Source organism: Macrotis lagotis, chromosome 2 (genome assembly GCF_037893015.1).
Source record: "Macrotis lagotis isolate mMagLag1 chromosome 2, bilby.v1.9.chrom.fasta, whole genome shotgun sequence".
NCBI lineage: Eukaryota > Metazoa > Chordata > Mammalia > Peramelemorphia > Peramelidae > Macrotis > Macrotis lagotis.
In genome coordinates this window covers 155,462,803-155,478,616 of record NC_133659.1, presented here as the reverse complement: position 1 = coordinate 155,478,616, position 15,814 = coordinate 155,462,803, and the positions used below count along the sequence as shown (strand labels likewise).

At 37.5% G+C, this 15,814-nt stretch overlaps 1 protein-coding gene across 3 annotated transcripts in view; it reads right to left on the bottom strand.

The window, feature by feature from the left end:
* Nucleotides 1-3,139: 3,139 nt before the first annotated feature.
* GALNT2 (polypeptide N-acetylgalactosaminyltransferase 2) overlaps nt 3,140-15,814 on the bottom strand; it is a 392,856-nt gene continuing 380,181 nt past the window's right edge. For 2 of the 3 annotated variants that reach the window (XM_074223035.1, XM_074223034.1), the window contains exons 15-16: nt 15,218-15,337; nt 3,140-6,463 (exon numbers count right to left, since the gene is read on the bottom strand). In XM_074223035.1, coding sequence (XP_074079136.1) covers nt 6,308-6,463; nt 15,218-15,337 — 276 coding nt within the window. In that variant the 3' untranslated portion in view covers nt 3,140-6,307. The remainder of the gene's footprint in view (nt 6,464-15,217; nt 15,338-15,814) is intronic. The other variant, XM_074223036.1, reaches the window with a different exon arrangement.

The window sequence follows — 15,814 nt, the reverse complement described above, 5'->3', positions numbered from 1 at the left end:
AGTAAAATAAGGATTTGAATTCAGAGCAACTTCAAATCCAAATCCAAAACAAATCAAATGATGCTTAATTGTTGTTGAGACGATAAAAGGAGATACTGAGATGTCACTACATAGGAAAAGAACTGGGTCTTTAAATTTAAATATCAAAATATGTACCTAAATCAGTGTTATTCCTTTCAAAACAGCTTTGAAAGCCTACACATTCCATGAGCATCTCATGATATTCCTACTGCTAAAAACACTGTGGAGATTTTCCTTTTGGAACTGCCTTAGATATGAGTCATTCCTCCTGACTTCCCCTCTCCAGTGATGGTCTTGAGACCCTCTCTGCATACTCCTTTGGTGATCTTATTCATTACCATGGATTCAACTGTTACCTCTAGACAAATGACTTTTAAAGCCGTTTTTAGCCTCCAGAAACTCCATTTCTTGTATTTCCTTCTGTATTCTGTTAGATTAACCTGGACCTCCAACTCAACACTCCAAAATGGAGCTCATGTACTCACTATTATCCTAGTCACTCAGGCTCATGACTTTGGAGTTATCATAAACTCTTTCCCTACTCCTGATGCAATTAGTTATGTTACTTTCATCTCTAAATTACCTTTCATCTGCTACCTATAATTCCAATGTAATACCCCTGCTGAGATTTGCATTTTTTCTCCCTTAACTATTATATCTTCTAGAGTCTCTTCCCTCTCAAATACAGCCTTCATTCTATGACTTGTCATTTTCCTTATCTCTAATCATTTCAGTCCTTTCCTAAAACATCTTAAGTGGCCTCATACTCCCAACTAAGGTATAAAGAAGCTCATGATTATGGAAGTTAAGACCCGCCGCAATATAAATATAGCTCCAAACTATCTTTCCAGTCTTTCTGGGAATCACTTCACCTCCCCCCGCCCCGGGGAATTCTCCAAGGATTTCAGCCAAACTGGACCTATCCCATTTTTGTCCTGTTCTCCTTTGTCTTCAAACAGTTAATATCCCCTAATATTGCCTCCTCCTGCCTGGAATAGATTTCTACCCTCCCCCAGCATCGTGCATAGAAATCCCTATCTTGATATTTCCTCCATAGAGCTTTTCTAACCACTGACCCCCTTGGTACTCCACATGAAAGTGATTTTTCTCCTGCTCAAACATCTCCTTCGCACTTCTAGAATCTGTCTTTTGTACTCATTTCTTTCTCTCTTGTATCTGAGTTATTTCTCCCCAACTAGATTGTAAGACTCTTGAAAGTAAATAGCACCTATTTCTATCCTTATATGACTTAAGATTTCCTATCCACAAGGAACTGAGAAAGTTCAAAAAGAATATACTGTGGGGTTTTAAAGGAACTTTCTTTTTCTTCTCAAATAATGTTTTTTTGACATCTTTTGGTTTTAACCCCCCTTAATTTCTGAATATATCACTCCTTACTTCCAGATTCAGGAAGTGAGGTAGCATAGTGGATAGAGTTCTGGGCCTAGGGTGAGGAAGACCTCTTCCTGAGTTCAAATCTGACTTCATATGCTTACTAGCTGTGTGATCCTGGATTAGTCACTTAATCTTGTTTACTTCAGTTTCCTCACTTGTAAAAAGAGTTAGAAAAAAGAAATGGCAAACCAGTCCAGTTTCCTTTGCCAAGAAAACTCCAAATGGGATCATGAAGAGTTGGACAAAACTGAAAATGAATAAACAACTTCCCTGCCATCTCTTATAATTAAAAAAACAATTAGAGGAAAAAAGGTGGTATTCTGGCCAAATTAACACATCAACTGAATCTGAGAGTAAATACAATGTTCCATCAACATAGACTTTCCACTTTCTTAAGGAAAGAAGGGAGGCATTTTCATATCTATCTCTTTTTAGAGTCATGGCATTTTATTTTATTTTTTTTTTGTGGTTTAATGGGTATAGGGAATTACCAGTTAATAAACAACCTTTATAAAGACAAGTTAAAGCTAAATATTCTGAAGTTTAAGATTTAAACAGAGTTGCCTAGGGACACACCACCAGGTACTTGACCCCAAATCTTTGGGTCTCCAAGACTGGCTCTTCATCCTACTATACCAGGCTGCCTTTTTGAAGGCAATACTCAAAGAGGAGTCTGAAAAATGGTTTTAGCAATGGCAGCAATATTGAAAGAACCAGGTGATTGTTTTGAGGGGACTTCATATTTAGACACATAATTTCTGGTTTAAAAGGGTTTTTCAGATGGCCAAAGAATGTATTTTGTGATTATATGTGGGGGAAGAGAACTACTTTTTTGGTGTCTCATTTTCAATAAACAAAATGGGAATATAGTCTATCCTTAAATATGGACATTCTTTGAAGAAAAGTCTTTTCTATATTTTTGCACACAAACACATAGTGTATTATTAGCAAAGTATCCCAAAATGTATAAGAAGGTGGATATGAAAAGGGAGATTTCCTTAAGTGTTAAGTCAATAGGCAGGAAGAATTGTGAACAGATTTTTTTTCCTGGCAATGACTTGAAAGAAAAATTGAAAAGAAAAATGTCTAGTCATACTGAAGAATCAAAGGACTGAATTAAGGGAAAGAATTTACATCTCACAGATGAACACGGTACTTGGCTCCACTCACTTCTTTAATAAAACAGGGATTATACTCCCTTCTCTCAGAGGTACTGTGAAGAATACTACATAATTAGGTGAAATATCTTTTTTGTCTCTTAAGGAAAAGACAGGGTAGCCAATTTTTGGTTGTCTGAGATAATGAAGAAAAGGAAGAATGTGCATAATTGCACTAGTAAAGGACCCAAAAATTTTCATCTAGATGATTAAATTCTATGCCCCTCCATCCCTACAACTTTTATCAAAATTATTAAATTAAAAATAAACTTCTCTACTCTTTTATGTCCCTTTTTAAGCCTGAGTAGTGCTACTGAGTCAGTTGAGAAGTAGCCAAAGGCAGGTATCATCTGGCCTGACCATTGTCTGCATGCTGCAGGAGATGGCATAGGTAGGCCCTTTAAATCTGTCGAATTCTTGAAAATGAGTGCCGTGGATAGAGTGCTAGCTCTGGAGTCGAGAAGACCCAAATTCAAATTCTCCTAGACACTTACTAGCTATGTTGAAGTCATATTGAACCATGAAAGGGCAGAACAATGTTTGGAGAATGTAATTAAAAATTTTGGAGACATTCATGGGAGTATGGGAAGTCACTGCAACCTTCAAACACCAGTCACATCTAGGTTACACATGAACCAAAAGCAATCTTACCACATTAGTCAGAGATTTTTATGTATAAAGTATCTTCTTTATTTAAGTTAAACAATTTTCAAGGATGGTTTCCATCTATAAAATGAACAAAGTACAAGCTCTGTACAGCAGTTCTTTTTTTAAAAATCAACTGGAAAAAAAATTACCAAACTATATTTTGAAATTTGCAAAACATACTCACATATACCATCATTTAGCTCTTATGAAGACAGTAAGAAAGACCACCACAGAGAAGACGACTAACTTTGTCACACTTTACTTTGAGGGTTTGCAGAGGGGCATTTTCAATTCTAATTTTTAAAAATTGGGGCAGGATAATCCCTATGCTTAAAAAATAATTAAATCACAGTAAGTAACTTTGGCACACTGTGTCATTGTAAACATAGCTTATAACATAGGACACCTGTTATTTTGTTTTCTTTTCTTCTCTGTTCTGCTCATGATATTGTAGAAGGTTGCTAGCTCAGAAAGAAATCAAGCAAGACTACCTCCTCTTTGGGCAATAGCCACAACACAGAGTTTGGTAGATACATCCTTACAGTACAGTGGGTTTGATAATTAAGAACTCTGGTAGAGTGGGGGTCAGGAATTCACTAAGAAACCTAGTTCTCCCTCCAAAATAAAAGTCAGCCGAATTGAAACACTTCCCTATACTTATGGGGGCCCCTTTACAGTAGCAATAGCTCATCAGTGACTGGGATTTCAGTTAACAGAATCCAGAAGTAAGTGCATCTGGGCAGGAGCTTCCTGCCCATAAGTATTTGTTCAATATGATTGCACACGTCTGTCATCTTGAAGTTTATCCTTAGCCTCCTCCCAAGGATCTACTTGGAGTCTATTTTTCTTCCTTCAAAGATGGAAACATGCTATAGCATCCTATGTCCTGCTGCAGAATGAATTTAGAACTCACAGTCCCTTTCCTTTACAATACATCTGGTTGGGTTGATACAGTGGAAGGGAAACAGTTACACGCCAAAAACAACCTAGAAAGTTTCTCTGTTGTGTTATACTACTCAATGCTCATAAATCTGGTGTTTTGTGGGGGATGGGAGAGAGAAAGGAAAGGAGGAATAGGACAAAAGTTTCCATTCCTTGAAAACAGGTGTATTGGAAAGGGATGGGATAAAAGGCCAAAGTGTTGATTTATCACTGGCCTCCCATATGCAAATCCACCTATTCTTTTCAACTCCCCAACCTCTCAAAAGAGACACATATGTGGGATCTGATGAACACACAGCAGCCAGCAGCTCCTCCTTTAGCTGGTCGACCCAAATTTTCTGAGCTTGGGACTTTGTGAAGACCAAAGACCTGTTTACTATAAGGGGTTAGCTAATAGTCATCATTTTCTATGTCATCACAAAGACAAAGCTCCTAGAGAAAGATCTACCATGAAAACCTGAAGGAAATTTATGCACATGCGCAGGCGTGCACACACACACACACACACACACACACACACACAAAATCTCCCACACTCCCCCTTCTACTGGTTATAATCACTCCATGGTTTAAATAAAAATTGTCCTCCTAAACCAAGACTCTCATCTTGTGCACAAATTCATTACAGTAAGTTTTCTGGCATTGATTTTCCATTCATTTTCTTTCTTTATCCAAAGCTCACTGATGCAGATATTTAGAGAGGGGGAAGAAAAGATGTGATATATTCCAATATAAGGACTTCAAAAATGTTGCCAGGGAAAGGCAGGTTGAAATCCAGAGCCCACTTTAACCACGATGGTGCCACTCACATATCAGGACACCAATTAGACCAAATCCGTAAACTGGATTTATTTTTGGCCGCAACAACTAATCACAAACATTCAGCTGGCAGCTCAATTAATTCTGAAGGCTTGAGTCTTATGGGCTCAAGTAATAATTAGACCAATGCTGGTATTGTGACGGTTACATAATATAACATAATTTGTCTGCACCTGTCAAAGGACTATGGCAAGTTATGCCATTACTCATAGTGGGAGCTGTGGGTTTTTTAAATTTTTTTCCTAAAGAAAAGAAATTTAATTTAAAAGACCAAAAGCAATATTCTTCAATACAAATAACTGATATAGGTTTACAGATATTGAGAGCACACAGAGAGAATTCCAATCCACAGCAGCAAACCCAAGGTAAAAATGCCAGACACAAATGCTGCCGGGAGGAGGGTTGGGTCTTGGCCTTGAATGATGCTTCCCTTTCCTCTTCTGTTGCCGCCTGTGTCCTTGGCCAGCTGGAGAAGCACCCCCTCATGGGAAGACCCTAGGAAACAGGTGAGGCTCTCTCCCTGTCAGAATAGAGCTTCATTTCATGACTGGGTTCAAGGCCCTCTTCTTCTTTTCACAAGGGTAAAAAGCTTTCTGGAGAATTGACAAAGATGATGATGATGATGATGATGACCATGACCCATATAAACCATTGGGAACTGACCATATTTTTTAATATATATTTATATTTAGTGTCCTGTCATAGAAAAGTTCATTTCCAAATATAGCAAGTACATTATATGGGAGTAGGGGATTCAGAACTGGGGAAGGCTGGGGTGGGAACTGAAGGGGAAGAAAAAAAAACCAAACTCCATAAACTTTCAAAATGACAGTTCAGTTTTCAGAAACTGTAAATAATGCTTTCAATGGGGGTAAAAATGGAGCTTTAAAAATGATCTTCTCAGTGAGAAAGTTAACTACACCCCTTTCTCCCTCCCTAATTCCCCAACCTGTATGTGTTTAGATCCATTTTTCCTATGGTATGTCAGTTGTTGCTAGGGATGTTAATCGACTGTTTGTGCCAGTGCTAAGCAGGAGCCAGGAAAGAAATGGGAAGGGCTCCCAGAGAAGGGGGAGCCTGGCTTTGACTGCATTTGGGGAGATAAGGAAAGTGGCATCCCCCTCTTCCCCCGGGCCACATGCTTCCCCTGGCTGTTGGAGCTCTCCTAGTTTCAGACCATGATGGAATACTGAGGTATATAGTTCTGTGGAAAGTTTAAGAAATAGAATCAGTGATGCAGTCATCCAAACTCTTCCCAATGGGTAGGAAACGTGAGGGCTGCGGCGCTCGTGGGTGTCAGGTTGGGTTGCTGCGCCTCAGCCATCCTACTGCTGCAGGTTAAGTGTGAACTTCCATTGCTGGGACAGGGACGGGCTGCAGACCTCCACGCTCAAGCCCCCGTTTTTGGCGTTCCGGCTGTCCAGGCACAAGTTGCTTCCAACATGCCTCAATTTAGAATTGCTCTCAATTTGCTCCCATTTCTGCAAAAAAAGAGGGGGAAGATCAATAATAAGCATGAAAGGGTAAAAGAAAAGATACTTTCAGAAAGCTCTTTGACTCAGGGATTCTTCTGTTGCTAGAGGATAACTCCCTGGGAGGCTAAAGTCGGAAAGAATAGTTCCATCCTTGCCCAACTCCCAAGGTAAATGAGTCAGCCAACATTTATTAAACATTTTTGGAGAAATTTCAGGAAAAAAAAGTAAAATTCTTTTTCCCTTAACAGGCACTTCTTTGTTGTAGAGAAGAATTGGAAAACAAACAAGTAGGTGATCATCAATTTTGGGCAATAGAAAGGAAAACTACTGCACCCTAAGAAATGATGTCTATGAAAAATTTAGAAGCATGAAGAAAGCATAGGACCTAAAGAGTCAAGTAAGCAAAACCAAGGAAAAATTCACACACAATAATGACAACACTTGTAAACATATAAATATATGTAAATATAAGTAGTAAAAAAAAAAAAGAAGCCAGCAATACAATAGGCAATTATATAATACGTATTGTATAATTTTTATCTTAGTTATATGATATAATGTTGTCTATTATAATTACATCATCATCATCATCATCATAATAATATAATAATAATAATATAATAGGTGATTATAATGACCAAGCTTGGCTCCCAAGAAAAGATGAGAGGATGCACCTCCCACTCTTCTTAGCAGGGGTAGTAGAATACTGTGTATCCTATCAGAAATGATGGATCTAAACTGAACTGACCTCTTCCCTCCTCCCATTTAAATCTTTGCTATAAAGGAGATTACAGGAGAGGGATATATTTGAAGGTCTAAAAACAAAAAAAAGAAAAACTCATCATGATTTTTAAAAAGATTAAATGTAAGGAGCCTGAAGGCTTCACAAAGGACACTACTATTCTCATTCAGTCTTGCTCAGAGGCTGCTCTGAAGAATCTGAGGAAAAACTGATAGGACAGCTGACCTCTGCCTCCACTCCCATCTGCCCTTTTCCTCACTTTTAATATCCCTTCTCCCCACAGGGACCCATTATTCTAATGCTGCCTCTTGCCCCCTTCTCTTATTGGCCATTTGAGTCAGAAAGGAAAGCAATTGATTAAGAGTTTAATACATCAGTGCAAATAAATTGATGGGTTAGCTCAGGAAGGAGTGTTTGCATTTTAAATCAGAAAGCTTGGGGGAGAGAATGACTGACTCTAAGGAAGGAATGGCTGATAGAAAAAGTTCCAACATCATTGAGGGAGTGACTTGGGTATGGGGAGTGTTTCTGGTTGATCTTCAAATCATACCTCCTATGGAGCTATGTATTCTGCCTTTTAAGTAAAACAGACTGGCTTAGAGGGGGCTCATGTCTTTCCATGTTCCTAGTAATCTATGTCATGAGATTGGTTTGGCATCGACTCACAGTAGAGGCTAGATGAGTGTTTGTTCATGGACTGAACAGAAAAGGGTAGGGAAGGAATTTTACTAAGTAGTCTTCCTCCTATAGTACACATCCATTACCTGGACACCTCCATATTCTAAAAACTGACTTCCAAGGGGACTTGACACCTCACAGCTGTTTAGTAGGTTATAGAAAATAAATATCACCAATTATTTTCTCCAATTAGTGTCTGTCTTATTCAAAGAAGAAAAATTAATACACAGCAAAAGTCTTTCATCATTAAGGTTGTAGTCTGTGATTCTAATTAATTTTTTACACCATGTTCACTAATGTTCCTATACAATTTTTTCTCCCCCCTCCCAAATCCTTTTAGTATTATGGAATTAACATTTCTCACTCTTGTCTCCTTTCCTCCTTTCTTTCACTCTGCAAATGCATACACCGCACACGTGCAATCAGTGACGTGCTCTGAAACCTAATATTCCAACTGGTTTGAAAGCACAGCATTCAAGATAAAATTTGCTAAGGAATTTCAGTCTCAAAGGGCAAGTGAACTCAGCAGGAAGAAGATGGGCAAGGAAACAAAAGAGGCAAAAATAAAAACCTCATTGCAGGCCTGGCCTGATCTTTAATATGAGACTGATGACCAATGGGTTTTTTCTACTAGGGATCTCAAGATTTTCAATCTATTTGTATATTTTAACTGGGATTTCTTATACCACTAGCATTGCTGTTAAAAAATGATCATCTGGATTCATATTAGCTACAAGATAAAGCAAATGGAGAGTAGAAAAGAAGAGAAAAAAAGGTTACAAATGTTCATTCTTTGGGGGCAATTTATTCTGTTTTGTTGTCAATTATTTTCATCATGTTGTTTTCCTGTTTTTTTTCCTTCTCTCTCCAATGGTCACGTAAAATTTTTATCTGGCTGCCACTGATGTATCTACATCACTTCAGACTGGCTGGAATTCATTTCACCAAAGAGTTGGAATCTGGTCTCACCCTCCTCAGGGAATATTGCTGTCATATATTAATGTATCAACTAAATGAAGGACCTTTAAAAAAAACAAAACAACACAACCCACCACAGAGCAATCTTCTGAAAGTGGTTTGACAGTTCAGACTGATATGTTAGAACACAAACCTTTGTTGGGCTGACCTATTTATAGGAAAGTCAAGGCTTCTGGCTTTGACTGTTTGCATAGGTCTATAACAGACCAACAGACTGGTTTTCAGTGTTAACCACCAAACCAATCCTTTCTGATTCAGACCATATACCACAGAGCACTGACTTTTCTATAAACCTCCTTCTTTCTTTGAAAGTCTGTTTGAAATTTTAGGGATGAATGCAACTTCTACTTTAAGTATGGGGAAGATAGGGTAGGGTCTACATATTAGCCACTTGAATATATAATACTTTTACAAAAATTGACACAAGGTCAAATTTCCATGTGTTTTAAACAAAAGGTATGAGAACATGGATAATATGGAAATATTTTGCATGACTTCACTGTCTAATAGGGTATCATATTGCTTGCCTTCTGAATAAATGGGGGAGGGAGAAAATTTAGAACAAAAAAAGAATGCTAAAAAATAAATTGTAGAAAAATGAGTGTGTGTGTGTGTGTGTGTGTGTGTGTGTGTGTGTGTGAATGTGATAAAAAAAGGTTATGACTGCTCTAGACAGTACAGAAACAAGATGTTTTTCTCTTCATTATTTCCAAGGGAAAAAGAGATTTTTTAAGGTTTTGTACAGGAGTTGGGCTATTGTTTTCTCTCAGTTCCAGAATATGAGGCAGCTAGGTGGTGCAATGATAGAGATCAAGCTTAGAGTCAGGAAGATCTGAGTTCAAATGCATCCTTAGACACCTACTAGATGCATGATCCTGAACAAGTCATTTAACCCCTAATTGCCTCTGTAAAATGGGGATCTACTAGAGAAGGAAATAACAAACCACTTCAGTCACAAAGAGGTGACATGACTGAATGAATGAGCATAGCAAAGATGGATGTGTCCAGAGTACCATGGCTTATAGGTATTCAAATGGTGTAATAGTCAAAAAATCCAATTAAACATCAAATCAACAAACATTTAAAAGTGACTTCAACATGCCAGTTATTGGAGAGACAAAAAATTAAAATAAAATCATCCCTGTCCTTAAGAAGTTTAATCTTTTAAAGCAACACATATAGATAAAGAAAATATGTAAAAGGGTAATTTGGAGGAGAGGTCTTAGCAATTAGAGGAAATCAGCAAAGGTCTCATATGGAAAGCAGTGATTAGTATGGGGAATAGATCAACAGTAGAAAAGTACAATGAGAAATGTTAAACACGAAGATGACCAAGAGGGCCATTTTGGACCAGACTTTAGAGTGTTTGAAAGAGAGCAATGTGTAAGAAGTCTAGAAGGGTAGGGAAGAGTCAGGTTGTGAATGGCTTATAAACACCAAGCAGAGAAGCTTGCATTTGATACCAAAATCAAAAGGGAAGGACCAAAGTTTTGTTTTGAACAGAGAAATGATGTTGTCAGACATGTTCTTCAGTAACATCACTCCGGCAGCTGTATGGAGAGCCAACTAGAGAGGCCTTGAGAAAGGGAGGCCAAACAAGAGGCTGACAGAAAGTTAGCAAATAATTCCTATAGTCAATGTTTCTGATAAAAGTCTTATTTCTAAAATATAAAGAGAGGGGCAGCTAGGTGGTGCAGTGGATAGAGGACCAGTCCTGGAGTCAGGAGGATCTGAGTTCAAATTTGACCTCAGACACTCAATAATTGCCTAGCTGTGTGACCTTGGGCAAGTCACTTAACCCCATTGTCTTAAATAAATGAAAAAAACTTTAAAAAACATAAAAAGGACTGAGTCAAATTTATAAGAATACAAGTTATTCCCTAATTGATAAATGGTCAAAGGATATAAACAATTTCTTCAGATGAAGAAATTAAAGTTATCTAAGTCACATAAAAATGCTCTAAATCACTACTGATTAGAGAAATGCAAATTAAAACAACTTTGAGGTGACACCTCACACCTCTCAGATTAGCTAATATGACAGAAAAAGAAAATGAAGAATGCTGTAGGGGATGTGGGAAAATTGGGGCATTAATGTACTGCTGGTGGAGTTGTGAAATGATCCAACCATTTTTTATTTGGAATGATGCACAAAGAGCACTAAAATTGGGCATACCCTTTGACTGAGCAATATCACTACTAAGTCTGTATCCCAAAGAGATCATAAAAAAGGGAAAAGGACCTACATGCACAAAAAATATTTCTATCAATTCTTTTTGTGATAGTGAAGAATTGGAAACAGGGAATACCTGTCAATTAGGGAATGCCTGTCAATTAGGGAATGGTGGAACAAGTTGTGGTGTATGAATGTGATAGAAATTATGAGCAGGCAGATTTCAGAAAATCTGGAAAGACTTCCATAAATTGATGCTGAGTGAAGGGAGCAGAACCAGGAGTACATTGTATACATTTAACAACTGTGTGAGATGATCAACTATGATAGACTTAGCTCTTCTCAGCAATACAGTGCAAAGACAATTCCAAATTTCTGTAATGGAAAATGCCATTCATGACCAGAGAAAAAACTATGGAATCTGAATGCAGATCAAAGCATACTATTTTCATTTAAAAATGTTTTTTCTCATGGTTTCTCTCTTTTGTTCTAATTCTTCTTTCATAACCTGACTAACATGAAAATCTATTTGGCATAATTATACATGAATAACCTATATCAAATTATTATCTGTATTGGAGAGGGCAGGGAGGGAGAAAAATGTGGAACTCAAAAACTTATAAAAAATGAATGTTGAAAACTAGTTTAATATGTAAATGAAAAAAAGAAAAAAGAAAAAAAGAGGTTATAACTTGAAAGAAGAACTTTGATTAGTACAAAGATCAATCATGATTCCAGAGGTGTGATGAAAAAATATGTTAGTCACCTCCTACCACAGATACAATGGACTAAACATGAAGAATGAGACACACATTTTTGGACATGGTCAATATGGGAATTCATTTTGCTTGACCGTGTGTTTTTGTTACAAGGTCTTTTTTTTTTTCTTTAAATAAAATTTTAAGTTTATGTTTTGGAGGTTTGGGAGAACTTTTTTGGTATGCTGGGGGAAAATATATGCGTATTAATTAGAAAAATAATTTTTAAAATACTCCAGGTTAGAGGTAATGAGGGCTTGAACTGGAGGGCTGGTTCTGTGAATGGAGAGACAGGGAAGAATGAAGGTGTTGCAAAAGTAGTCTTGATAGGTTATGTAGGGGTGGAGAGTGGGGGTGGTAGCAGAAGTTGAGGATGACCCTAGGGTTGAGAACCTGGGTTGCTGAAGGATAGTGGCGACCAAAAATGATTGTGCAAAAGCACAGGGTTGGGAAGAAAGAGGAGAGAGCCAAAAGCCAAACATATCCTAGCAGTATTTGCAGAATTTGAAGAATTGGCTCCTGTAAGTCAAGCCAGTACTAAGAAATGTGTCCTCATTACATGATATATGAGATACTTTTGGAATCTTTGAGAGAATGTGGAACCTAGGAACCTATTGCTACCATGGGTAAAGTGTCCATTGCAGATAGAGAGATTCATTTTTATCTTACTTATAAACAGCTACAAAAAAAGGATTCCAAACCACTTTAGATAGACCTTCCCTGTGGGTCACAACTCTTTCAAAGTAACAACTACTATGTAATATCTCATATTTTCTCTATGACACTGGGAAAATCACTGTTTCATCATAAAAATCAATATTTATTGAACTCTGCAGTGAACATGGCAATGTATCATAGCTAGTTGTCATTCAGGCAGGCCTTATAGGGACTGAGGCTTAATCATGAGATAGGAGTTGGGTGGGGATGGGAAGTGGTTCAAAAGCCTAAGTAGTGAAAATGAAGGAGGCTTTTTTGAACAATTCTACCTGAGAGACAAAAGTCAAATATGCATTGTAGGACAGAAAAATCACCTTCAACTTCTACATCCCTACCCACCACAGAATAAAGACTATTGAAAGAACGAGTCAATGCCTTGTAAGTTAGGTACATTAGAAAGTGCTTTTGGTGGCTACAACTATTCCAAAGTATGAAATGATAATCCTGGGGTCTGTGAACTTGTTTAAAAAATTTTTGATAATTGTATTCCAAACAGTAGATAGAGTGCTGGGCGTGGAGTTAGGAAGATTTTGAGTTAAAATTCAGTTCTAGACACTTACTGGCTGTGAGACCCTGGAAAAGTCACTTAACCCTGTTTGCCTCAGTTCATCTGTCAAATGAGCTGGAGTAAGAAATGGCAAATCACTACAGTATCTTTGCCAAGAAAACACCAAATAGGGTGACAATGGGTTGAATATGTCTGAAAACTGACTTAATAACAACTACATAATTGAGTTTCTTTATATTTTACTTTTAAAAACATTATTCTAAGAAAGGGTCTCAGGTTTTACTAGACTACCAAAGGGATATCTGACATCAAACAGGTTAAGAATTGTTCTAAGCTATAGTCAGGGAATGAGACAGAGAAAAAAAGGGGGCATAATATATAAAATAGGTTATATTGTAGAAAAGCTAGTTCTTATTACAGATAAAATCCCAGACTAGACTGTATAATTTAATAGGTATAACTCTGGATTTGGAATCAGAGGAATCAATCTGAAGTCAAATCTTGGCTATGTCACTTGTTGCTTGTGTGACCATCAACTTCCTCTTTTTAGGTCTCTGTGATGTCATCTGTAAAAGGAGTATGAAGGCTAAAGTCTGTTCTAATCCTAAAAACACTTTGATCTGAGAAATGTACAACAAACATATGTTGTCAAACCCTGCTGATTAGGATCCTAATGATCCAGATGTGCTTTATCTTTTAAATAGTAAAAAATAAAATTTAATTAAAAAATACAAAGCATAGAGGAAAATAAAATGAATTCCAAAGTAAAAACACTAGAAAAAATATTGGTAGAGGAAGCTCTTCCTAGTGAGCTTCCCTACCCTAATGAAATCATACATTCTATAAAATTGTAAATATTTTCTCTCTCTCTGTAGAAACAACTTACAAGCAGGGGAAACATAGTCTAAAATATACAATGCTATTCTAAGTCCCAGGAAATAAAATATTCCTTCAACTTCTAGGTTGAAAAATTAATTCATGTACTTTGAAATAAATGAAAGACAATCTCCAATAATGTAATATAGCAAGATTCTACATAGTTATTTTAGTTTTCATGAGATTAGCCCATTATATTATAAGCACCCACATTGATTTTAATTTGGCAGTGTGAGCCTTGCTTGAAAGTAATGGAATTTCATTTTTTTTAAAGGCCATTCTTCCAGAATTCAGACTTTTCATTAACTCAGCCTTATCTCTCACCAAGTCAATCCAAATAAATAAGGTTTTGCCACATAAGGTTACTCTTCTATGGTTTGGTCAAATGCTGAAGCAAGACAATCATCTTTGCTCTCTTGTTCTATGGTTTTAGCAAGGATTTACACAATAATTGAATATTATCTGTTTGTCTATCTTGCACTTATATCAAGGGTAGGTTTTTCTGGGCAGCATAAGTCCATGTGTCAACCATTAACCCTGTACTATGGTCATTAGTGTGAAATTAGTTATTCAACAAATACTGAGAACCTTTTGGAGAAGAGGAGACTCAAGGAATTGTGTGACTTCTGTCTTCAGGTATTAGAGGGACAGCTATGTGTAACAAGAATTAGAGTTGGTCTCCAAAGACAAAACTTGGGGAAATGGGTGGATATGGTAGAATTAAATTGAGAATTGGTATCAGGAAAATCTTCCTAGGAATTGGAGCTATCCTCAAGTGAAAGGGGTAATTATGCCCTTAGTAGAGGTCCTCTCATGGAGGTGGAATGATGACCACTTGTCAGATATGTTGTAAAAGGAATTCTCAGCTATGGTGCGGCTTGCTCCAGAGCTGCATTCACAGGAAAGTTAATTTCTTGGTGGCCTAGGTAACTTACTAAGACTGGACAGATGACCTGTATGATTCCTAAGATCTATTCCAAATTCTGTGTTTACGATTCTATATTTAAGGATCATGTGAAAAGTGGGAGAAAGAGGGTAAGAGGCATAGGATGTGATCTCTCCCCTGAAGGAGAATGGTTTACCTGATGATCTAAGAGATAAACACAACAACAACAACAAAAAAACACAAAACAACTGATGTAAAGAAGCAAACTCTGGACAGAAACAACTACTCCCTTGGATGGCAGGGATGGTTTTGCAAGCAAAAAGAAGAGTAATCTAAGTGGTGAGGGGACATTCTACCCACCCATCAGATGCCTCAGAATCAAGAAACCAATCAGCTTGTCTTTGAATTCATCAGGGTGCATGTTCCTTTATTGGTTGTACCCACCTGTCTGCTGTCATTTTCTCTGCAACCCTGTAGTTTTATGAGGGAGCCTGGTGCTCGGTCCACCACAGTAAGGCACAAATCCATATGTTTTACTGACTTGTCCTTTGTTAAGGCCCATTCCTGAAATAAAAAAAACAAAAACAAATTAAATGCCCGGCCACAGTACTTGTGAATACACACAAAGACATATAGGGAATCCAAGGCCAATCTTGGCATGGAAAGATACCAAAAATATGGACGTGGGATTCCTAGGTTCAATCTCTTGCTCTGCCATTAATATGGGACCTCTCCTTAGATCTTGTTTCTCACCTGGCTGCATTCATTTTGGACTTCCTTGGCATTTTGACTTCTTAAGGTCTGGAGTCAGGGAAGACCTGAGTTTAAGCCAACATCAGATATTTACTAGTTGTGTGACACTGGGGAAGTTATTTAACCCTGTTTGCCTCAAAAAGTGAGGCTGGTAACAGTACAATACCCCCCTTCATTCAAATCCAATTCATGTGCTTGTCATGGCATCATTTCTCTGATGTTGTGGTCTTCTTTGAAAAAGGACAAATATCATCTATAAAATGAGCTGAAGAAGAAAATGGCAAACCA